Here is a 23120-nt window from a genome sequence, read left to right as displayed (position 1 = left end):
AAGAAGAGAAAAAATAAAACTTAGAGCAGAAATCAATGATATTAAAAACAAGAAATCAAGAGAGAAAATCAACTAAACTAAAAGCTGGTTCTTTGACAAGATGAATAAAATTGATAAGCCTCTAGCCAGACTTTAAGAGAGGATACAAATTACTAATATCAGAAATGAAAGTGGGGACATGGCTACAGATATCATGGATTTTAAGACAGTCTGATTCCAGTAAATGATCTGGAAGTTATTACTACTACATAGAAGCTAATTCTGTACATATGCTAAAGAAAAGTCTCAACGAATGAGACACTAATATTCTGGAAAATTAAGATAACATTTTACTTAAGTTTTATTTTTAATAGAGAATATAGATAAGGTAAAGGGGGAAAAAACCCATGGAAATAGAAATATGTAACAAAATAGCAATAAATTACATCACAGAAAAGCAAATGAATGCTAAGTTAGACAAAAGACAATGGGGAACATTATGAAACAACAACAACAAAAGCTTACTGGAAAAAGGGAGAGAAACCAGACAATGGCTCTATCCTCAACTCTGATGCTGAGGGGAACAATTCCTCTACAGTTTCTCTATTAACATACTTAGCAATTATTTGACAGAATACTTCTTAATCTAGGGATATAATCAACTGTTCTGTATAATAGGGGAGGTCACAGAGACCTCTTATTGATTGACCAACACTAGGTTTAACATTTGTGTTAACAGTAAGCATTCTTGATAGTGTCAAGTATTTCATAAGAGTACTGAACATGTCAATCAATCAGGAGAGTGACAGTGATTTTATGTTTGCATTGCTTGCAAAGAATGTTAAAACAGGGAAAGGATTCTAGGGGTTACCTCTAAATTTATACTTTTCCCCAAAGCATTTACTCACTTCTATTTGAAAAAAAACAGGAACTTCTCAATTTGACTTTAAAAAAACTACCACCACTAGGACTAAAGAAAAAGTAATTTCTTGGGGGTAAAAAACACACCAAGTTGCCAAGTTAATGCTTAAAAAAAAAAGGATTAAGAAATCCTGCAAATCTTTTTTTTAACCCATTTAGTGAAAATCAGGCAATTTTAGTTTCTTAATGTAGTCACTCCCAACAATGGTACTAAGAGCTGCCTCAGGTCACAAGTAAGATTATATGGATTCTCTTTATGCCCTCTTCAGAGCCCATGAAGGCACCTTTGATTTACCTGATTTAGTTTTTTAAATGAACACAATAGTGGTAATTTAACTAGGATCCTAACACTGAACCTACTGAAGTCTTATATCTCCTAGTTGAACCCCATAAAAACCACACATACTATGCCGTATCTTAGTTTTATCCAACAAGAAGTGAGACCTTTCTTATTTGAAGGGAAGAAAGGAGAATTCATCCAGTGGGCGAGGAAAGGTACACTGACCTCAAATGACACAAGTTAAACACACCTGTTTAGTAACCTGTTTGACAATCATCAACTACTTAATTCCAATTTCCTTTCACTTGATCCAGTAGTGTCTGTTTTTACAATTCAAAAACGTCCCTTATTTTAAAAGCATTATCTAGTTTTGAAAATTTTAATCCACAAATTTATCTCAATGCATACAAGCAATTAAGAATCATAAAAAAGCAAGGTTTATAAAATACATAAAACATTATAGACAAAAACTAAGATACTCATAAGACTGTCCAGCTGAGTCTCTAATAACTTAATAGATATAATTCATGAGGTATATACCTTTACTGCCTTACTGAGAATTAGTCACCTGCAGCTTTCAGCAGAAGTTCTGAAATTTGTGAAACTAAAAAGAAAAGTACTTGTGAATTTTATTCTTCTACGTAGGAGAGCACATCAGTCTATATTCTGCCATGCAAACAGCACCTGAATTTCTTTTTTTTTAAACTACCATTAGCTGTGAAACAAACACATGCATACATATTTTTTGGGCAATTCATTTTATTACAGCTTTTTACTCTTGATCTGACTTTAGAAATGTACAGCATCAAAATGGTATTTTATCGAAGAAAACTAAATTTTTGAAGTTGCACCCCACTTTGTTATACACATGACAGCAACCCATATTTTATTTCCAATTTAAACAATTAGTAAACTCTCTGGGATCTGCATTATTGTTCACAGTATGTAAAATATGTAAATCAGCTTTGCTAAATAGGAAAATCTATTTCAAACATTTTCAAGACTCAATAAGAACACACACAATTACATATTTTATCATTTTATTAGGAATAATTCCAAATGGATTATGAAGAAAACTTACTGAGTTTGATGAGTTTTCCAAAAACTCTTAATGAAGATATGTTCACCAATAAACAATAAAACATCAGCAGAACTATCATATACTGGGCAAAGAGTCAGGCTGATACCAAAAGCAACATGCAACATAAAAAAGATATAATATAAAGGAAGACAATCTGCTGAATATTAAAAATTATCTCAATATGAACTCTTCGCAACCAGCACAAAACTAATTAGCTATCAAATCCAAACCACACCAAGGTAAGCTTGGCTGATGGAAGCCAGAGTCAATAATGGGGGAAAAAAATAAGTTCCTCAGTGCAAGAGATCTGAATAGTGTTTTGGAGCATTTCCCTGGCTGGTTCAAGCAGTACTAGAAAATCTTTTTGGCAAGGGAGAAAAATAAATACAAATGGAATGCTACATGTTTTAAAATCAGCAGACTGTCCCAGGAATGATAAAGGTATCAGTAAAGTAGCAAGGGGATAACTTTAAAACATTATTTGTTGTGGGCTCAAAAAACATTCAAAACAGATTTATTTAAAGGTGTCACAATAGCTATGTCCAGGCATTTAGGCTTAAGGGAAGTAAAATTAAGAGGACACTTTTTTTCCCAAGTTCAGGACAATTTCTTTAAAACCAAGCATATTGCTAAACAGCAACATTATACTTGGTAAACAATAATTGGCAACAAAATAAGTTGAAACGCTGTAATATTCTGCCCAAACCAGTCCCAGATACTGTTTAATAACCAAGATGCAAACTAATTTTGTGGTAACAAGCCTAGACCAATTCTATCAAACATGTCCTTGGTTAGAGAATCCAGTTTCATTTAACGTTTTGAAAGCTCATTTGACAGCCAGTCAAGTCCCTCATACAGACCAGTTCCTTGTGTAGCACAAGTGGCTTGAACATACCACTGTAAAGAAAGGACAACACAAAATTACTTGATTAACATAAGACTATGTATAACGACAATGTTTAAAATTTCTTAATAAATAAACTAAATATTTTCTCCCAATTGCCCAGGGGTATTACTTAGTCCACAGTTACCATAAATGTATAGGAAAAAAGGAAACAAAAAATATATATATACAACCTTAAGCATAAATAAATGTGTTAAAGTATTACATCTCACAAATCATTAGTTTTATATTTAATGATCTCAGTAAGTGTACAGATTGGGAGTGTTTTCATACCCCTTGCTTCTCACAAAACTCCTCTCATATTTAAAGCTACTCCAACTCATTGATTCGATTTAATCAACTAACCACTATTTAATCTGAAAAGAACATTCATGGCAACTAATAAACTACCCCCCTGGTCCTAATAACCCTCGTTTCCCATAAAAATAAGTTCAGAGTAGAAGAGGCAAAATTTTGAAAGAGCAGGGATTGCTGATTAAAGGCAAGCTTTTCAGATAATTTTACTATCTTTAGTCTCATGCATTAAAAAAAGTTCCACTTTTTTTAGTGAGGAAGATTTGCCCTGAGCCAACATCGTGTCAATCTTCCTCTATTTTGTATGTAGGTCACCACCACAGCATGGCTGCCAACGAGTGGTGTAGGTCCACACCTGGGAACTAAACCCAGGCCACTGAAGCAGAGCGTGCCAAACTTAACTACCAGGCCACAAGGCCAGCCCCAAAATGTTCCACTTTTTAAAATGGTAATGATTCTTATCTTCAGTAACTGTATGAAATGCCATGAAAAGTTACAAGTACCAAGAAAAAGACCTAGAAAGCAATTTAATTACCTTTAAGGGACAGCTTATTCTTATTAATTTTCTTTATTGACCAGTTGTACTTTGCCTTAGTAGGAAGACCTTGCTTTAAATGTTGCAAGGCCACTGCAAGTATACCATGCTGCCAAATTATTATTTGAATACCAAACACCCCAGTAATCTAGAAGGCTGCCAAAAAGCATGAATTCATATCTTCACAGCATTGAAAACTGGTATCATTCACAGTTTACCTTATTTAAATTGTCCTGGGACATCTCAAACAGTCTACATAGTTAATGCCACAATACAGTATTTGCCTTGTTGACAAGTTAGTGAAAAACTTGTAAAGCACAAGCCATACTAATACTTTATAATACCTCTTCATATATAAAACAGTATATTGTGTTTGCCAATATTTAAATCACTGATTTAAAATGATAAGCTACTGGAGCACAAGTATAATATTTCTTATAACTTTAAATTGAAATTTTGTTTAAGGGCCAGTCCAGCGGCACAGCAGTTAAGTTTACACACTCTGCTTTGGCAGCCCAGGGCACTCCGGTTTGAATCCTGGACACGGACCTATGCACTGCTTATCAAGCCGTGCTGTGCTAGGCGTCTCACATATAAAATAGAGGAAGATGGCCACAGATGTTAGCTCAGGGCCTATCTTCCTCAATAAAAAAAGAAGGATTGGGGGTAGATGTTAGCTCAGGGCTACTTTTCCTCAAAAAAATAAATTTGAAAAAAAATTTGTTTGATACCATAATTATAGGTCCCTCCACAAGCTTTTGGTGTTAACATGTAAACAATAGAAAACAATATTATCTAAAATATGGCAGCTAAATATTGGTGTTTTAATAAGGAAACCAAATTACAAAACATTTGCTGCAGAGCTACCTAAAAGGTTTAAAAGTAAGAATATTAATAATCTTTAGATATTACAATTCTCATATGGTAGTTTTCCACATCTTTATCAATACTAAACATTTTGAGAACAAAGTTAACAAAAATCAAATGAAATAGATATTTAAACCTTTGGATTTTTAAAGGATATATTTTTAAAGTTTTAAAATAGAGACGATATCAACACACTTTGAAGTAAAATTGAATACATTTATAAAGGTATGAAATAAAGCCTGAAAGGGCTCATGTTTGTATAAGCAAGAATATATTACTGTATTTTTTTATATGATGTGCACATCCTCTGTTAAATGGAGACAACTGGTTAATAAATATTTAAACTGAATACAAGCTTAAACAATTATCCTAAAATTCTAAGAGTAAGGAGGTTAATCTGAACCTCCAAATACTTACTGTTCTGTTACGAAGAGACTGAAGACCTAATTTATCTGTCATTTCACTGATAGCCATAGCATTTGGCAGATCCTGTTTGTTTGCAAAAAGCAGTAACACTGCATCTCTCAACTCATCTTCCTGAAGCTGGAAATAAAAACTAAGACATTAACAACTACCAAACTGGAATCCAATTATTCTAACAAATTATGTAAAACATTGGCTTCCTATATATATCATTTACTCAACATTAAGTACATTATTAAATATCAAACCCATTTCTCTACATGAAGTTCTGGTACTCTTACAACTTAAATCTCATATCCATCAATTTTTAAATCCAAAGCAAATAATCACATGCCTTCAAGTAATGCAAAACTGTTTTTCAAGCCAAACATCCTCTACTCCATTAAGGCAAGTCATTCATTCAGCCTGCATGATCATTCATTGACGGTTAGGACTGGCAAGGATAACAAACACATATGGGAATAAATACTTATGGCAAGATCTATGGTACTTAGTAGTAAAAGTATTTAGATGATGATTCTTTTTGGACTTTTATCCTTTCCAGCCAGCTGGACAAGACTACAGCAGGACAACAATGAAATGATTAGGGCATCAGCAGTATCATGAAAAATACAAGAATACTACCAAGAGCAGAAGCCAGTAGGAATTAAGTACTGATACATGACACAACATGGACGAATCTGGAAAATGAACACTAAGTGAAAAGTAACAAAAAGTGAAAAAAACACCACATACTGCATGACTCCATTTATATGAATGTCCAAATAGGCATGTGTATAGAGACAGAAAGTAGGTAAGTGGTTGTTAGGGCTGTGGGCTGGAGTTGGGGAAGTAATGGCAAATGAATACTAATGGTTCTACGATTTCTTTTTGAGGTGATGAAAATGTTCTAAAATTAGACTGTGGTAATGGTTGTACAATATTGTATACTGAAAACCCTTGATTTATACATTTTAAATAGTGAAGTTTATGGTATGTGAATTATATCTCAATGAAGCTGTTTACAAAGGAGTAGAAAGGATGATATTTAACTTGTTAGACAAAAAACCTCCAGTGACTTCATTACTCATACACTGGCACAATGGTTTTACAAACTGCTCTCCAGTCCTAGGAGCAATGAAGGAGAAGATCTCACTTCAGTAAATATCTGAAACCATGGCAAGGTTGCTCAACAACTTTCCCCCTCAGTATTTTTAACAATATGAATATATGAAAACATTAATCCAACATATGGGAAGACCAAAATGCGACCATCAACCCAAATGCTACTACCTTCAGGTGGCATTCTTTATCATGGTTGCTATCACAAAACATTTCAAAGTATATATTACAGGCACAGCATAGAGAAAACGGAACCCGATAACCTTGGGAACAAGAGATTTGAGCCAGGATTCCTACGTCACAAAAGTTTCAAAACTATAGATTTTATATCTACAAAATAAAAGACCGGACTAATACAAACATCCTCAACCAGAGATATGCATCAGAATCACCCAAAGAGCATTCTAAAATCAAGCTGGGCCTTCCTCCCAACTTACTGAAGTAGCTACTCTCCTGTGAGCTTTTTAAAAAGCACTACAAGTGATTTTTAGGAGCATTCTTAAGAACCTGTGATGATAGTTCCTCAAGGTTCCAACTCCAAAAAGTTCATTTGTATAATCTAATCACAGTTAAAATGTACCAGCCACTAACACTACCACTGTCACCCAGAAAAACACATCTTGGAAAGGATACATTTTCAACATATTCTTACCATTTTCTGCAGCTCTTCTGCTCCTTCCTGAATTCTTTCACGATCATTGCTATCTACCACAAAAATAAGACCCTGGGGAAAAATTGCTTAAATAAATGATAACAGTTAAAGGACACACTAAATATGAAACACAGGTATAGGCAGCAAAACCATATCAAGAGTTAAATCTTAGAAAGAAAATGTCTCCTTACTAAAAAAAATAGAAAACAGGGCTCTAAGTACCAAAAACAGATCTGAGGCACTATTTGTGACTGTAATTTATCAATGTTATTTCAAATTAAAAAAAAAATTTACTCTTAACCAACTGATCACTTTTCTCAACTACGCTAAGAACAAATTTTATCTCTTTCTCATTCCCTCTGCCCTTGCATGTCTAAGTGCAGATAAGTGTAAGTAACGAGTCACAAAATGGGGACAAAAGGAAAAAGAATAAAGCAAAGATCCTCAAGATTCATGAATTTACTAACTAAATTAGCTATTCAGTCAAAGCTATGCACAAAGCATAAAAAAATAAAAAGAAGGAGGGGCCATACTACAGTAGTTTTTATATGCTTCATCTGGAAAAGACAGCCTTGCTCCAGAATGCTGACTGCCAACTCTAAAATCAGGGGAAGGAAGTCTTAAGCAAAATTTATCAAGAAAAATTCAAGGTTGACTTGATCAAATAAAAAATTCTTAACAAAAAGGAAGGTAGTAACCATTCTTAAAGATATTCACAAATATTAGAATTCTATTCTACAAAAGAAATGGAATTGGGGAGGAATTAGTTGAATTAAGACTTTTCTAAAAACTTTCAAAGGGGAAAGTAGAACTTTCAATTGGCAAGAGAGGGCAGATTAATTTTATAAACTTTGCTAAAATCTATTCCTATTAATACTAAAGTGACTAAATATTATTCTCCTCACAACCCTGACCACTGAAGTATTTTTGATCATTTGTCACTTTATCACAAACTCTTACACTATTACTTATTTATACAACTAACTAAATTAAAACCGCTGAAGGCAAAGAGCTGCACCATTTTGTATTTACCCCTTAGTATTACCACAGCACTGACCTTAGCAGGGTACCTAACACTTATTTTAGGCTACAGTCATTAAATGACATAACTTCCCTTGGTTTAGCAAATTTCGAACCTATTTCCTTTATCTCTACTGGAAATCATCGTTTGAAACATCCCAACCTTTGAAAAAAATTTTTGGTGCTAGGATGGCCAGTATCGCATAGTGGAAAGATATCCAAATTCACATCTTAGGACTACTTATTAGTTACATAAATTACCTAATCCTTGAACATGCCTCCTCTTCTATAAAATAAAAAATACCACCAACTTTTTATGAGCTTATTAAAGATTAAATGTAATCACAGAGGTATAAAAGAATCTAGCATTGTGCTTGGCTTATCACAGGCATTGAGCAAATGCTGTATCCTCTTTTCCCTCCTATTCCAAGGCTATTCCTTTTTAGATGTACCCCTTTAGAAGAGGTAATGCCTCTAAAAGGGATCTAACTTTATTTGGACTAACAATTCATTTTTATTGTTTTAAAATGTAAAAAGAATGCTATCAGTCCCAGAGTAACATTATTGAGTGGGAGATTTATTTTAGGAATAAATTCTACATTATGGCGGCCAGCCTGGTGGTGCAGCGGTTAAGTTTGCACATTCCGCTTCTCAGGCACTCAGGGTTCACCAGTTCGGATCCCGGGTGTGGACATGGCACCACTTGGCAAAAGCCATGTTGTGGTAGGCATCCCACGTATAAAGGAGAGGAAGATGGGCACGGATGTTAGCTCAGGGCCAGTCTTCCTCAGCAAAAAGAGGAGGATTGGCAGTAGTTAGCTCAGGGCTAATCTTCCTCCAAAAGAAAAATTCTACATTATGCATTTCCTGGGATGGCCTAGAATAAAGAGTGTAGAAAAGCTAGGATTCCAAAGATAAGCCTGGCTATTATTATAAGAAAAGAGTAAAGGCCAAATATTTACTTAATTATGTAAAACAGCAAAATAACTGGAATTACCTAATGAGGGAAGAAGAATTTACTACAATATGCATTGTGTCCAGGATTGTTAATATAAGTAAGAAACATGGTTAAATGGCATACTTAGTTTCTTTTAAATTTTATAGCTAAAAGAACTGACCAGCTAGCTATAAGAGCTTGGCTGGGATTACACCACGTAACATAAAGCTTTTGCCAGCAGGCATGAGCTCTTTAGGAAGAAGTTGGAATTTTGACTCTAAGGTGATCCACAGAGGCCAGGAATGGGCATAATCTCAAGAACTCAAAGTAAATTACAAAGCACTCTAAACAAACCTAAGGATAAGACCAGTGTTACTCTTGGTCAAAAATTATAAAGCTTAAGATTAGCAAAGGTTTACTTCATACCTAGATATACTTCAAAAGTATGTTTCCTAAATGAAATGACTATGACTTACTTTAAAATAAACCTAAAAGGTGAAGTACATGAGACAGGAGTATTAATTAAACAATACTGGCCATATCCTAATAACTGAAGTTCCGTAACAGATATGTACAAGTTTATTATGCTATTCTACTTTTGTGTATATATGCAAATTTCCATAATAAAGTTTTTTAAAGCATGTTACTCATATCATCTTTTCTATCACAGCTATGCTAATGAACAGAAATATTCTAATTTTTAATAAAAAAGCATGCCACTTACTTAACATGACATACTACTTAATTTTTTTTCTTTTTTAAGGAAGATTAGCCGTGAGCTAACTATTGCCAATCCTTCTCTTTTTACTGAGGAAGACTGGCCCTGAGCTAAAATCTGTGCCCATCTTCCTCTACTTTATACGTGGGACACCTCCAACAGCATGGCTTTTGCCAAGCGGTGCCACGTCTGCACCCGGGACCCAAACCGGCAAACCTCGGGCTGCCAAGAAGCGGAACGTGCGCACTTAACCGCTGCGCCACCGGGCCGGCCCCCGACATACTACTTAAATCTGGTTGTTCCAAGCACTCAGCTAGGGTATTCATTGCCATACAAATATACCTCACTTGTATATAATGTTATAATAATTGGAGACCAAGAATGACATCTGCAAATCTTAAACATATGAAATTTTTTTTTTTTTTTAAGATTGGCACCTGAGCTAACAACTGTTGCCAATCTTCTTTTTTCTGCTTTTTTCCTCCCCAAATCCCCCCAGCACACAGTTGTATATTTTATTAGTTTTGGGTCCTTCTAGTTGTGGAATGTAGGACGCTGCCTCAAGGTGGCCTGATGAGCGGTGCCATGTCCACACCCAGGATCCAAACTGACGAAACCCTGGGCAGCCGCAGCGGAGCACACAAACTTAACCACTCGGGCACGGGGCCAGCCCCCTGAAATGTTTGTAATATCACACATTACTTAAGAAAAAAAATTTATCTACTCCAGTAGTAAACAAAAACTGATGAGAAACCGCTCACGTGGTAGAAAACACAACTAAGTTGGAATCAGGTTAAACAGAAATGGAGGAGAAGAACCAGCTCTCCTAGTCATTCCAAGCTTCAGTTTCTTCATATATAAGAGTTAGACTAGAGCACTCGTTCTCGAGACAGAGCAATTTTGTCTCCAGTGGACATCTTCTAATATGTGGAGACATTGTGATTGTTGCAACAGGGTTGAGGGGGTAGCTTGCTTCTGGCATTTGGGGGGTAGAGGCCAAGGATGCTGCTAAACATCCTACAATGTAAACAAAAGCCCTCCCCTCACCCAACAGGAAAGAAATATTCAGCCCGGAATGTCAACAATGCTGGTGTTGAAAAACATGGTACTAGAACCTTGCTTCTCAAAGTAAGGTCCCGAACCAGCAGCATCAGCACCACAACCTGACAACTTGCCAGAAGTGCAGGATCTCAGACCTTACTCAGCTAGGCCTACTGAATTATCTATAGTTTAACAAATACCCAGGTGATTCATATGCATATTAAAGTTTGAGAAGCACTACTGAAGCCTAGTTTATATGCCCAAAGATTCTGCTTCAAGTGGTCTGGGGTTCTGATCAGGACTTTGGGATTTTTAAAGCTTCCCAGGTGATTCTAACGTGCAGCCAGATTTGAGAACTCTTGCTCTACAAGATCACTAAAGTCTCTTCCATGCCGGTATTATATATATTGCACGATAATATTTTAAAAATTTACAAATCAACAAAGCAGATCTACTTCAATATTTTTTTCTTAATGTATTTTAATAAAGTAAACACTTAACTGGGCAAAATGAAGGACTGTTAATTTTCTTATATTCATTAAAACCTACAAAGACAGAAAGTTATACAGATCTTATTTTCTAAGCTAAGAATGAAACCAATAGAACTACTGATGAAACATCTAATTCAATCTTGAGAACCACCTCCACCTGCACCCAATCTTCTAAAGTATTACTATGATGGCTATGTAACTCTTCCATCCTAGGTAATTTAGCCTTCAGAGGCAGAAGTGAGAGAGTCCACTGAAGAATATGGAAGTAGTGATAAGAATGCCAACTCATACAGTAAACACCAACACACCCAGTTAAACAGTAGATGATGATAAACTTCAGAGTATGAAACATATAAAGGAAAGTTATAAAAATGTATGGCATGGCTTACCTGGGTATTTTGGAAGTAATGCCTCCAGAGAGGCCTGATTTTATCTTGACCACCAACATCCCATACTGTGAAACAAATGTTTTTATATTCTACTGTTTCCACATTAAAACCTACAAAGAAAAAAAAAAGTTGTGCATAATGTCATTAAGAAAATAAACGTCTTTCTTATACAATTCTCTCAGAACTGTTTTTTTAAAGTCTTACTAGATAAACAAACTTAAGATATTATAATGATGGATCCATGTCATTGCACATTTGTCCAAACCCAAAGAATGTACAACAGCAACAGCGAACCCTAAGGTAAACTATGGACTTTGGGTGATTATGTCAATGTAGGTTCATCAATCGTAACAAAGGTACCACTCTAGTGAGTGACACTGATAACGGGAGAAGAAGCTATGCATGTGTAGGGGCAGGGGGCTGGTGGGAAATCTCTGTTTCCTCTCAATTTTTCTGTGAACCTAAAACTGCTCTTTAAAAAAGCCTTAAAAAAAGAAAAGGAGACTTTCAAAATTAAACTGTGTTCAATTTCACTTTACAATATATTATGATATCAATTAAAGTCATCAGTAAAATTCTTACCAATGGTAGGAATGGTGGTGACTATCTCCCCTAACTTCAGTTTATACAGAATGGTCGTCTTGCCAGCAGCATCCAATCCAACTAGAAAGAGACATTAAAGCTTTTAAATCTAGACCCAAAGCACACACTAAGGAATAATTTTACAACAAATTTATAGTTTGAAAGCAAAAGTTCACTGGTCAAAGCACAAACGAGTTAGAAATGAAATTACCTCATTTCTGATTCCCAAAAGCAACATTTTCTATAGAAAACCTTTCCATTTTTCTTTCTACACCTAGAGACAGCAGGTATAGTGAAAAGAAGAGAGTATCCGGCTTAGTCAGGCTGTAATCTCTAGATGTGTTCTGCCACCAACTAGTCAAGTGCCTTTAAACAATTCACTTTAGGAAACTGAGGCCAAAGAAATTAACTACAAAATAAGAGGACTGCCTCAAATAATCTAAGATCTCTTCCAACCTAAATTCTTATTAATTCTATGAAGTACTACCATTTTTAAAAACACAAATTATAAGTTCAATCACAGGGCCAGCCCTGGTGGCCTAGTGGTTAAGTTCAGCGTGCTCTGATGTGGCAGCCCAGATTTGGCTCCCAGGTGCAGACCTACACTGCTCTGTTAGCAGCCATTCTGTGCTGGTGGCCCACACACCAAAAAACAGAGGAAGACTGGCATAGATGTTTAGCTCTGGGCGAATCTCCCTCAGCAAAAAAAGAAAAAGAAGTTCGATCACAGAACACATAAGAACAAGTGAGTAAAGAATTATCTTTAAGATTCATAAACTCAAATTCCTTTTACATAAAGAGCAAATTTTGGGTAAAAAGTCCTGATGCTTAGGGGGGGATATATAACTATGCCCTAGTCACATGATATAGCAAGGGAGGTGAGGCCAATTTTACCCCTACCTAAATCCATTCCAACATCAACTGTGCAGAAATGAGAACAAAAGAGTGGTTAATTGGGGCTGTAAAAATGGCCCTATCATATTCATCTCCAATGTCAGTAATGTCTAAATTCTTAAAATGATTCCTTTGAAGCAGATACAAGTAGGGAGGAATGTGCCTGTTTTTGGAAAAAATCCATACTAGAACAAGAAGGTATACCTCTTTTATTACAGCAAAAAGCAAATTAAACACTTATTTTAAGTATGAACCTCTCAAAACCTGCATATTCTATATTGTTTGCTAAAGCCTTCATAAATGGAAGGTCAATATCTAATAATGCCATTGAATGTAACACCATTTTAAGGACATCACATTTGGCCACCTGGATTTATGCTATCACAGATTTTGAAATCAATTCAACTGAGTATTGATTTCAGCAAGGATGCCTTTTTACTATTTAAATCAAAGCATGACTTGGCACATAAAACCAAATCTATCAAGTTTAAAAAAACAAAAAACAAAAACAAAATCACCTCACTTATCTAATTTACATTCCTATGCAAAGAAGTTTAACTTTTATCAGTTAGTCCAAGACAGAACTAAAGGCCACAGACAATTCAGACTCCTTTTACCCATTTCTGCTCTGTACCCTAAAAAGGTAGCTTGAAGATCTCTCTGGAAACGCGGGCATTTTATGCCTTCTTATTCCTGTGTCCTCTAATCGAATTCTGTGCCCCACTTCTTCATACTGGGATTCAGGTTGATTCTTCCAAAAAAACTATGACATTTAGTAGTCAGAGTCAGAAGCCCACTCTAAACCCTCACCCATGGGCATAAGAAAAACCAACTGTTACAAGGAAGTGTTTCATTTTTTGAGTATGGAACAATATTAAAAAGATCAGAAAACAGGAGATGGCCCAGAGGCATAGAGATTAGGTTTGCGTGCTCCACTTCAGCAGCCTGGGGCTCACCAGTTTGGATCCTGGTCACGTACCTAGGCACCATTCAGCAAGCCATGCTGTGGCAGGCATCCCACATATAAAATAGAGGAAGATGGGCACAGACATTAGCACAGAGCCAATCTTCCTCAAAGAAAAAAAAAGATCAGAAAACATAATTCTAAAAAATAGACAAAGAAACAAAAGTAGGAACCTTAAAGTTTGGCATCTTCAGTAAAAATACGGAAAACAGGGATGAACGATATGATCTTTTCATTGTTTGAAAAAGCTAAGTCTCTTGAGAACATAAGTCCTCCTCAGGTGATTTTGATCAAATTTTAAAATAAAGCAAAACTCAGCTTTAACTAAATCCAAGTACAATTAAGCTCAAGTCAGAGGAACAGAAACTGAGGTGTTGATTAGAAAAAACACCAGAGGGGCCGGCCGGGTGGCGCAGCAGTTAAGTTCGCACGTTCCGCTTCTCGGCGGCCCGGGGTTTGCTAGTTCGGATCCCGGGTGCGGACATGGCACTGCTTGGCACGCCATGCTGTGGTAGGCAACCCACATAGAAAGTAGAGGAAGATGGGCACGGATGTTAGCTCAGGGCCAGGCTTCCTCAGCGAAAAGAGGAGGACTGGCAGTAGTTAGCTCAGGGCTAATCTTCCTCAAAAAAAAAAAAAAAAAAGAAAAGAGAAAACACCAGAGTTAGGTCTGGAGAACTATGGCATATGAAAGTCCTCACTGGAGCTCCAACTGTACCTCATACCACCATTTAAACATAATGTAAATCCAAAAATATTAACAAGGATGGAAGAAATCCAGGACAAATTATGATTATACAACTACTCACATGCCAAGTTATAAAAAAGAATATAGGTAATCCAATTTTTCTTTTAATTAAAGTTTTAAATTTGTACACAGAATTAATATTCTTCTACTTCTATATCGTTAGGATTTTTTTTTAACACAATAAATGTTACTTCTATTAAAAAAGAAAAAACTTCCCAAGTAGCACCATTTCCTTTATTACAATGTTGGGCTGGCTACACCTCCTCACCTATCTATCAGAAAGACAATCACTTAAGAGCCTTGAATATATTTTATCCTTTTATTTATTTATTTTTTGGGTGGGGGAGATTAGCCCTGAGCTAACTGCTGCCAATCCTCCTCTTTTTGCTGAGGAAGACTGGCCCTGAGCTAACATCCGTGCCCATCTTCCTCTACTTTCTATGTGGGACGCCTACCACAGCATGGCGTGCCAAGCGGTGCCATGTCCGCACCCAGGATTCAAACCGGCGAACCCCAGGCCACTGAAGCAGAACATGCGCACTTAACCGCTGTGCCACCGGGCCAGCCCCTGAATATATTTTATATACTTACTTTTATTGGAAAAAAAAAAAAGAGAGAAGAAGAAAGCATTGACAAAATAATGCAGCCATAGGTTTTCTAAGCATCCACAAATTACTTTTAAAATGAAAATTCTAAGAAAACAGTTAATTGGCTCACAGCCACATACAAAATTCTAAAAATTACGAAGATATCTTTTGAGTTGCACCCAAAATAATAGTGCTGTATAAATGCAAACCAGAAGTTTTTTTTTAAAGGTATTTCTATTATGAGATTTAAGACGCACAAAATAATGTATACCATCACTTAAAACTCTTTAGATAGTTCTTTACTCAAACCTGTGTTGGCTTAACAATTTCGTGCCACTTTAGTCATTTCTTAAGTATGCATTTCCTTAATGTTGCAATATCTGGCAATGAGATTTCTCCACAAAATGAAACTATAACCAATTCTCAACTGGCCAAGATAAGACTCTAATCTGTACAGTGCAGTAATGTCCTCCCTCCCTTTCACTCCCATAAACAAGCCATTGTATTCAAAGATATACTGGAATTACTTGTTCTCCTTTACTGGATCTGCACTTTGACCAAAGTGTTAGCACCAAAACGATCCCAAAAATCTTTGCCGAACATTGAAAAGTATGTCTACCAAAATACGGCAGCAAGAAATCTTTACATCTTAAGTTAAACAAGCCAGATTCCAATTATTTCAACTTGGAGAAAAAACAAATGCAGAAACAAAAAAGACTACGGGAAAAAAGTATCCTTTTAGATGGGTAAACCTTCAGAGGATATTTTTCTTCTTGTTTTCCTTTATCTTTTAAATTTTCTACAAGAAAGCCTGAAATACAACTTCATAATAATTTTTTTTGCTGAGAAAGATTAGCCCTGAGCCAACATCTGCTGCCAATCTTCATCTATTCTGCTTGAGGAAGATCAGCCCTGAGCTAATCTGTGCCAATCTTCCTCTACTTTATATACGGGTTGCCAACACAGTATGGCTGATGAGCAGTCTAGGTCCATGCCCAGGATCTGAACCCACAAACCCAGGCCACCGAAGCAGAGCATGCCAAACTTAACCACCATGCCAGGGGGCCAGCTCCCAGGGTAATTTAAAAATAATTTAAAGTTGAGTGCTTACTGTGTTCCAAAGATAATACTAAGTGATTCCATACATTTTTCTAATTTAATCTTCACAATAACCCTTCATTTTTCAGGTACAGCATTTGAAGTTCAGAAATGTCCCCAGAATCAGAGGAGTATGACAGATATTCAAAACCCTAGGTCTCATGGAGAAATTAGATCCCTCATACATAGCTGGTAGCAATGTAAAATGGTATAGTTGCTTTGGAACAGTTTATCAGCTCCTCAAAATGTTAAACATAGCTAATATATGACCCAACAATCCCACTACTAAGTATTTATTTATGCAAGAGAATTAAATACATATGCCCACACAAAAACTGGTTCACAAATGTTCACAGGAGCATTTTTCCTAAGAGCCAAAAGTGGAAACAACCACATTTCCATGAACTGATGAATGAATAAACAAAACGTGGTATATCCTAAGAATGGGATTACTATTCAGCCATAAAAATGAAGTACTGATACATGCTATAATATGGATGAACCTTGAAAACATTACGCTACGTGAAAGAAGCTAGACACTAAAGGCCACGTATTGTATGAATTCATTATATGAAATATCCTGAATAGACAAACTCATGGAAACAGAAAGTAGATGAGCAGTTGCAATGGGGGGGTCTGAGGGGATAGTGATTGCTAATGGATATGGGGTTTTGTTCTCAGCTGAAAAAAATGTTCTAGAATTTAGAGAGTGGTGATGGCTACACAGCTTTGTGAATATATTAAAAACGACTAAATTGGGATTACGTGAATTTCTTTTTTCTTTTTTGGTGAGGAAGATTGGCCCTAAGCTAACACCTGTGCCAATCTTCCTCTATTTTGTATGTGGGACAGCACCACAGCATGGCTTGATGAGCGGTGTTGTAGGTCCACACCTGGGATTTGAACTTGTGAATCCTGGGCCACCAAAGTAGAGCACACAAACCTAATCACTACACCACCAGGCTGGCCCCCATGTAATTTTTTTCTTAATTAAAAAAAACCCTTAGGGGCTGACCCTGTGGCCTAGAGGTTGAGTTCAGCGTGTTCCACTTCAGCAGCCCAGGTTCAGTTCCCAGGTGTGGACCTACACCACTCGTTGGCAGCCAAGCTGTGGCAGCAACCCACATATAAAGTAGAGGAAGACTGGGAACAGATGTTAGCTCAGAGCTACTTTTCCTCAGCAAAACAAACAAACAAAAGAACAAAACTATATTATCACAAGTAAAATTTTGGAGGGACAAAAGCCTTCTCTTAAAAGGCTGAGAGTAAGTATAACAAATATTAATAACAGTGGAATGGTGGAATTACAGGTAATTATCACTTCATTCTTTTTTGTGTTTTCTAAATTTAACAAAAATTACATACTATTTTTAGAATCAGGACAAAACACTTAAAATTACATAATAAATGAATTAACCAAATATGCTAGGGAAAATGTATGGAAAGTATGAAATGCCACTCTAGCTTAAAGCCTCATTTAAAACACTGATAATATTTTTCAAATTGGCAAATGAAGTATCCTTTCTCCTGAACTACTCTGGTCCCAAAAAACCACAGTCACATATAAGGCAATATAGAACTATAACTAGTACTCGCAATCAGTTAGAAAGCAATGCTTTTTCAGCTTTGCAACAGGAAAGAACCTGCAAGTTCAAAGAAAGTGGAATTAATAATTCCTCTACAGAATACATTAGTGATTTCAGATATAAACAAAATTTGGGGAGTCATTTACCAAAATTATATCTTATCATGGATCAAGATACAGAGATCAGATTTAAAATAGGATAAAAGAGGGCTGCATGAGAAACTAAGGTGAAAACTGATTGTCTTTGAACTTAAGCACAATAATAACATTGACATGAGTGATTTCTTCTTTAAAAGACCCTACTACAGAATTTCTGTCAATCTACAGTTTAAATGACATTAATGGCACATTGTGTTGGTTTTTAATTTTTTAATTAGTTAACCACAAACTGTAACTTCAAACACCTTTTTAAATTTCTTCAACTTTTGGGAAAGCCAGTATAGGAATAAAATTAAAAACACCTCCACAGTAATTTGGCAAACCAGATTCATTAGCTAACTGCTACCTTTTAAGAACACTTTAAAATGGTACAGTCTGAAAAAGTCACTAACTCAAGAAGGCATAAATTTTATCTAAGCCTTATGAAGCAAAAGGAAGCACACACAGTTGCCAGAGAATATTAATATGGAAAAAACAATCATCAACTGGCAATTCTAATATTTGAATGGGGGCAGACACCTTAAGAGTGACCTAGGGCCCGCCTGGTGGTGTAGTGGTTAAGTTCCCATGCTCTGCTTGGGTGGCTCAGGGTTCGCACACCAGGCGCAGATCTACACAACTGCTCTGAAAGCCATGCTGTGGCAGCCTCTCACATACAAAGTAGAGGACGACTGGCACAGATGTTAGCTCAGGGCCAATCTTCCTCAAAAAAAAAAAAAGAGAGAGAGAGAGAGAGCAAGAGAGTGTGACCTATTATTTATGCTGTCACTCCTAAAGCTAGACAAAAAAAATTTAAGAATTACCAAACTTCCAAATCACCTCTTTCTCTATCTATGGACATACCCTTTATATGGTTACAGTTCATTTGATGAGTTACTATAAAAGTGGACCGTGTGACTGAAGTGTTTTTAACCAAGGAAACCTGATTATCCCGAAATTGAAGTGCAAAATAAGAATAGCAAACTTGAGAAATAAAACATTTAACATAAAAAGAATAATTCCAAATCATAACTTCTATCCCCTGCACAAATGCACAAAGATAAATACTTCTCTTCCGTTTTCTTTCAATCATTATTTTGAGGGGGTAGGGGGAGAAATGTTCCCCTAATACGGTAAATATAGGAAAGTGCTTATAGCATAATTCTACCTCTCTTCTCCCTCTGCAACTTTCAGCCATCACAAAAGACTAAGGAAATGAAAAGTAGCAACTCATTTACAGTAAATCTTAAGTAAAAGAGCCAACATGCTACATTTCCAGGAACACAACCACATACTAGTTAATGTCTTTTAAGGAACGGGCTGGAAATTCATTTACCACAGTCCAAAGTCCTCCCACTGACTTCAGATTCTTTTTTAAACTGCCAATTTTCGGCCACTTTAAAGCTCAAATAACATGCTTGCCCTCCTAAATTCTTTCCTCATTTATAAAACCTGAGAAACTCTGAAAGAGAAAACATTTTATCCTTGTGAATGAATCATTAATAATTGTTTCATCAATTGTGAAGAAGATAGAATAACAAGTAAGTGAAAAAGGAACCTATACCTTTATACACCTTGAAATATTACTGAACTTTGCTTTGGGAAACTTCCAGTGGTAGTGGAACTCGAAAATAAAACCTCCTCCCCACTCTCTAGAAAATAAACTAATGAACCAACAAGTTTCAATGTTTAAAATTAGAGGGGCTCCTGTTAGCATTATTGAGGTCCACGGAGCTCAGCTGTGATGTAGGCACTGCGCACAGTACATGGGGGAGGGGTTGCTTACATCACCAAGTGACAAGCCCCTTCTTCCCCAGCTGAGCACAAAACCAACCCTGAAAATCAGGGAGGTTTTTTAAGCCTATTTTCCAAAAGAATTTAAAAAAAAATCTCTGTGATTATCATTTAACAAAACTACCCTAAAATTAAGCGTTACGATGTTCAGTTAATGAAAATCTGTTATCGGCTTTAATAAAAAAAAACTAGTTTCTAAAAGTTTGTTTTCATTAAAACTTAGCCAGCCAAATAAAAATTAGTTTGAAAACCAAAGAGAGTAAACCAAATACATTTAGTTTTTGAGAGTGGCCCAAAAAACCATACTCATGATAAACTCAGCTTTCAAGGATATTAATAAGGGAAAAAAAAAAAACATGAAGCGGAATCCAGCGCGAAGGAAAGTTGAGCGAAGTGAGCGCGGAGGACTCGGACTCCTCCGAAACCTTAGGCGCTTCCTCGCTCCCTTGCCACCGCACTGGGCCGGTCACTTCCTGCCCCAGCCGGCTCCCGGCTCCCGGTGACCGCTCGCTCACACACCATTGGAGTGTGCAGCGCGCACCCGGAACGGAAAGGGGGGAAAGGGGGAGGAGGAAGGCTGCAGCCGCTCTCCTCCCGCCCGCCCGCTGCCCACACCCGCGGGAGACGGGAGCCAGCTCGCGCTCTCAGAACGAGCCTCGCCAGTGTCTTCCGGGCTCTGCGAGATCCCGGAGTTCGCTTCCCCCAGATCTCCGCCCAGTCTCGTCCGGCTTTCCACAAGATAAGGAGAGAAAGCCAAACCCAGGAGGCGGAGATCTGTCCCCGGCCCTGTCCCCGGCCTCTTCGACAGATCCGGGCCGGCAGCCCCCCTTCGCCCCATTGTTCCCCCTGAAGAATTCCTCCCGACCCCCTGCCCGCCGCCCCTCCCCCATCACAGCGGGCGAAGAAGAAAACAGGCCCCGAGGCCGCCCCAGGCGTAGACACCCGGCCTTCCCCGATCCCCACGGGGGCCTGGCCTCGCCTCTCGGTCCCTCACTCACCCATCAAAATGCGCATCTGCTTCTTGCCGAAGAGGCGGGAGAAGAGGGAGGAGATCGTGAGGCCCATGGCGGTAGTGGCACTTGCGATGGGCAGGAGCAGACGGGGTCTGGGACGTCCCCGGGCCGCCTCCTTTCAAGCTCCTGGCTAAGTGAGCGAGAGGGGAGAGGAGCTAGGGAGAGAGGGCTGCAGCGGCGGCTCGCTAGCCGGCGCGTCAGACGAAGCTCCGGGACAGGAATTAACGGAGCGAGGACCTGCTGGACGACTGGCGCGGCAGCTCCGGCTCCGGTGTTAAGGCTTCGGCTGTGCCACGTCACGCGGCAGCCGCGGCGACTGGCGGCGGCCCGGCCCCTCCAACGCGGACAGAATCGCGTCACCGTTGCCCCATCCCCCTGCGCTTCCGGTGCTGCCCGAACCACTGCGCCTGCGCACGGAAGGGATTGGCCAGCTCCGCTGACGTGCGTATCTGGCCGCCGCCGCCTCCCGGACGTGGCTTCGGGAGTAGGGCGAGGCCAGTGAACGCATGCGTACTGGGAGACAGTCGAAATCCCACAATGCCTCGCTTCGTCACCTCCAATCAGACTCAAAGCGGGACGCTGCCGCAGGGTAAAGGCGTCCAGGAGGCAGTAGTCCTTGCTTCCGGAAAGGCGGGCTGTGCATTGTGGGTTAGGCCGTGAACCTCCGTTCCTTCCGCCCTTTGGGCGCCCCCATGTTAAACGCAGCGCGTGTTGGCGTTTCCCTGGTCCTGCGCACGGACGCGTTTCACTCGGCGGGCCGGACGCTTGCCCTAGTCGCGGCGGTGCAGGCGTGCCCTGCTTTCCCAAGAGATAAGCGGTTAAAAGCCAGCGTGCAGGCGAAGAGGCTGTGGCCACCTATTAAGCAGCTAGGCCTACACCCTTCGACCTCCACGCCAGGTCACATGTCTAATCCTCTGTCAGATCCCTGACCTGTGAAGACGACAAAGCTGGGAGACTTTCGACTATTGCAGCTTTTGAAGTGCAGCCCCCAACGAAGGCTTGCTTTTCTTCTACTCTCCCAGAAGCAGCACAGAAGATTTATTCCTTCCACTTCCTCACTTTAGAAATACTTCTGATCTTAATGTTTTCCTGATTACAAAATAAGCTATACCTCTTGTAAAAAAAAGAAAAGGTATAAGAAAGCAAGTTCCCCATAATCTTCGCCACCTCCCACCTTTTCCCTCCACACTGCTGGTGCAGCTTAGGATTAGTAGCGCCGCCAACCTCCATCTTTACCTTAGTCATGTCATTTTCTCTTTAAAGGTTAACTGGTGAAAAATACTTTATTGACATCCTGACTAGCTAAATTAAGGCTCAAAGAACCGTAACTGCGCTTCGTAGGTATGATTTCACATTTAATATTACTATTGACAACCCTCCTCCCCCTCACTTACCCGAAAGTGCTAGAAAGGTAAGATTAGTCCGTTTTCATATTCCATTGTATTTCCTGGAATAAGAGGGAGCCCTGATAAACTGGTATATCCATACTATGGTATACTATCAGGAGGTAGAATGATGTAGAACTATAAATTCTAATGAAAAGATTTGCAATGTACAGTTAATAGAAGAAGCTAAATAGTGACTACTGTAAAGTAATATAAAAATGTAGATTTCCCTTGGTGTGTGTGTAAAAATGCAGAACAAGAACTTTGGAGTACAATCTGCAATAGTCGTAGTTAGTGGTTACCTGTTTAATCTGTGTAGAGGGAGGAGCTTCCCAGGGAGTAAGGGAACTCGTTTTGAAGTGACAGTCAAAAGAGAGCTTTACCTATACTTTTTTTTTTTTTGAGGAAGATCAGCCCTGAGCTAACATCTGCTGCCAATCTTCCTCTTTTTGCTGAGGAAGACTAGCCCTGAGCTAACATCCATGCCCATCTTCCTCTGCTTTATACGTGGGACGCCTACCACAGCATGGCTTGATGAGCAGTGCCATATCTGCACCCGGGATCCAAACCGGCAGACCCCAGGCCGCCAAAGCAGAACGTGCACACTTAACCGCTGCGCCACCAGGCTAGCCCCTACCTGTACTTTTAAAAATCCACTGTATTGAGATATAATTTACAAGCGATAAAAGCCACCATTTT

General features: G+C 38.3%; 1 protein-coding gene across 1 annotated transcript; it reads right to left on the bottom strand.

Moving 5' to 3' along the window:
- Window positions 1-1921: 1921 nt before the first annotated feature.
- Window positions 1922-22316, bottom strand: ARF4 (ADP ribosylation factor 4). Its single transcript, XM_001489867.6, has 6 exons — window positions 21022-22316; window positions 12216-12296; window positions 11634-11743; window positions 7038-7109; window positions 5279-5404; window positions 1922-3158 (listed from the first exon to the last, which is right to left on the bottom strand). Exons 1-6 carry the CDS (start codon window positions 21086-21088, stop codon window positions 3072-3074), a joined length of 543 nt encoding a protein of 180 aa, XP_001489917.1. The 5' UTR covers window positions 21089-22316; the 3' UTR covers window positions 1922-3071.
- Between the last annotated feature and the right edge of the window lie 804 nt (window positions 22317-23120).

Source organism: Equus caballus, chromosome 16, assembly GCF_041296265.1.
Source record: "Equus caballus isolate H_3958 breed thoroughbred chromosome 16, TB-T2T, whole genome shotgun sequence".
Taxonomy (NCBI): Eukaryota; Metazoa; Chordata; class Mammalia; order Perissodactyla; family Equidae; genus Equus; species Equus caballus.
The sequence above is the reverse complement of the archived record's forward strand: the minus strand, read 5'-3'. Positions and strand labels throughout refer to the sequence as shown.

Excerpts from the sequence above, each read along its gene's own strand:
- ARF4 (XM_001489867.6), bottom strand. The coding sequence starts at position 21,088 with ATGGGCCTCACGATCTCCTCCCTCTTCTCCCGCCTCTTCGGCAAGAAG. Across the intron at positions 5,405-7,037 it reads CAGAAGAGCTGCAGAAAATG|CTTCAGGAAGATGAGTTGAG; the intron begins GTAAGAATATGT and ends TTTTATTTCCAG. Across the intron at positions 3,159-5,278 it reads AGTCTCTTCGTAACAGAACA|TGGTATGTTCAAGCCACTTG; the intron begins GTAAGTATTTGG and ends CTTTCTTTACAG.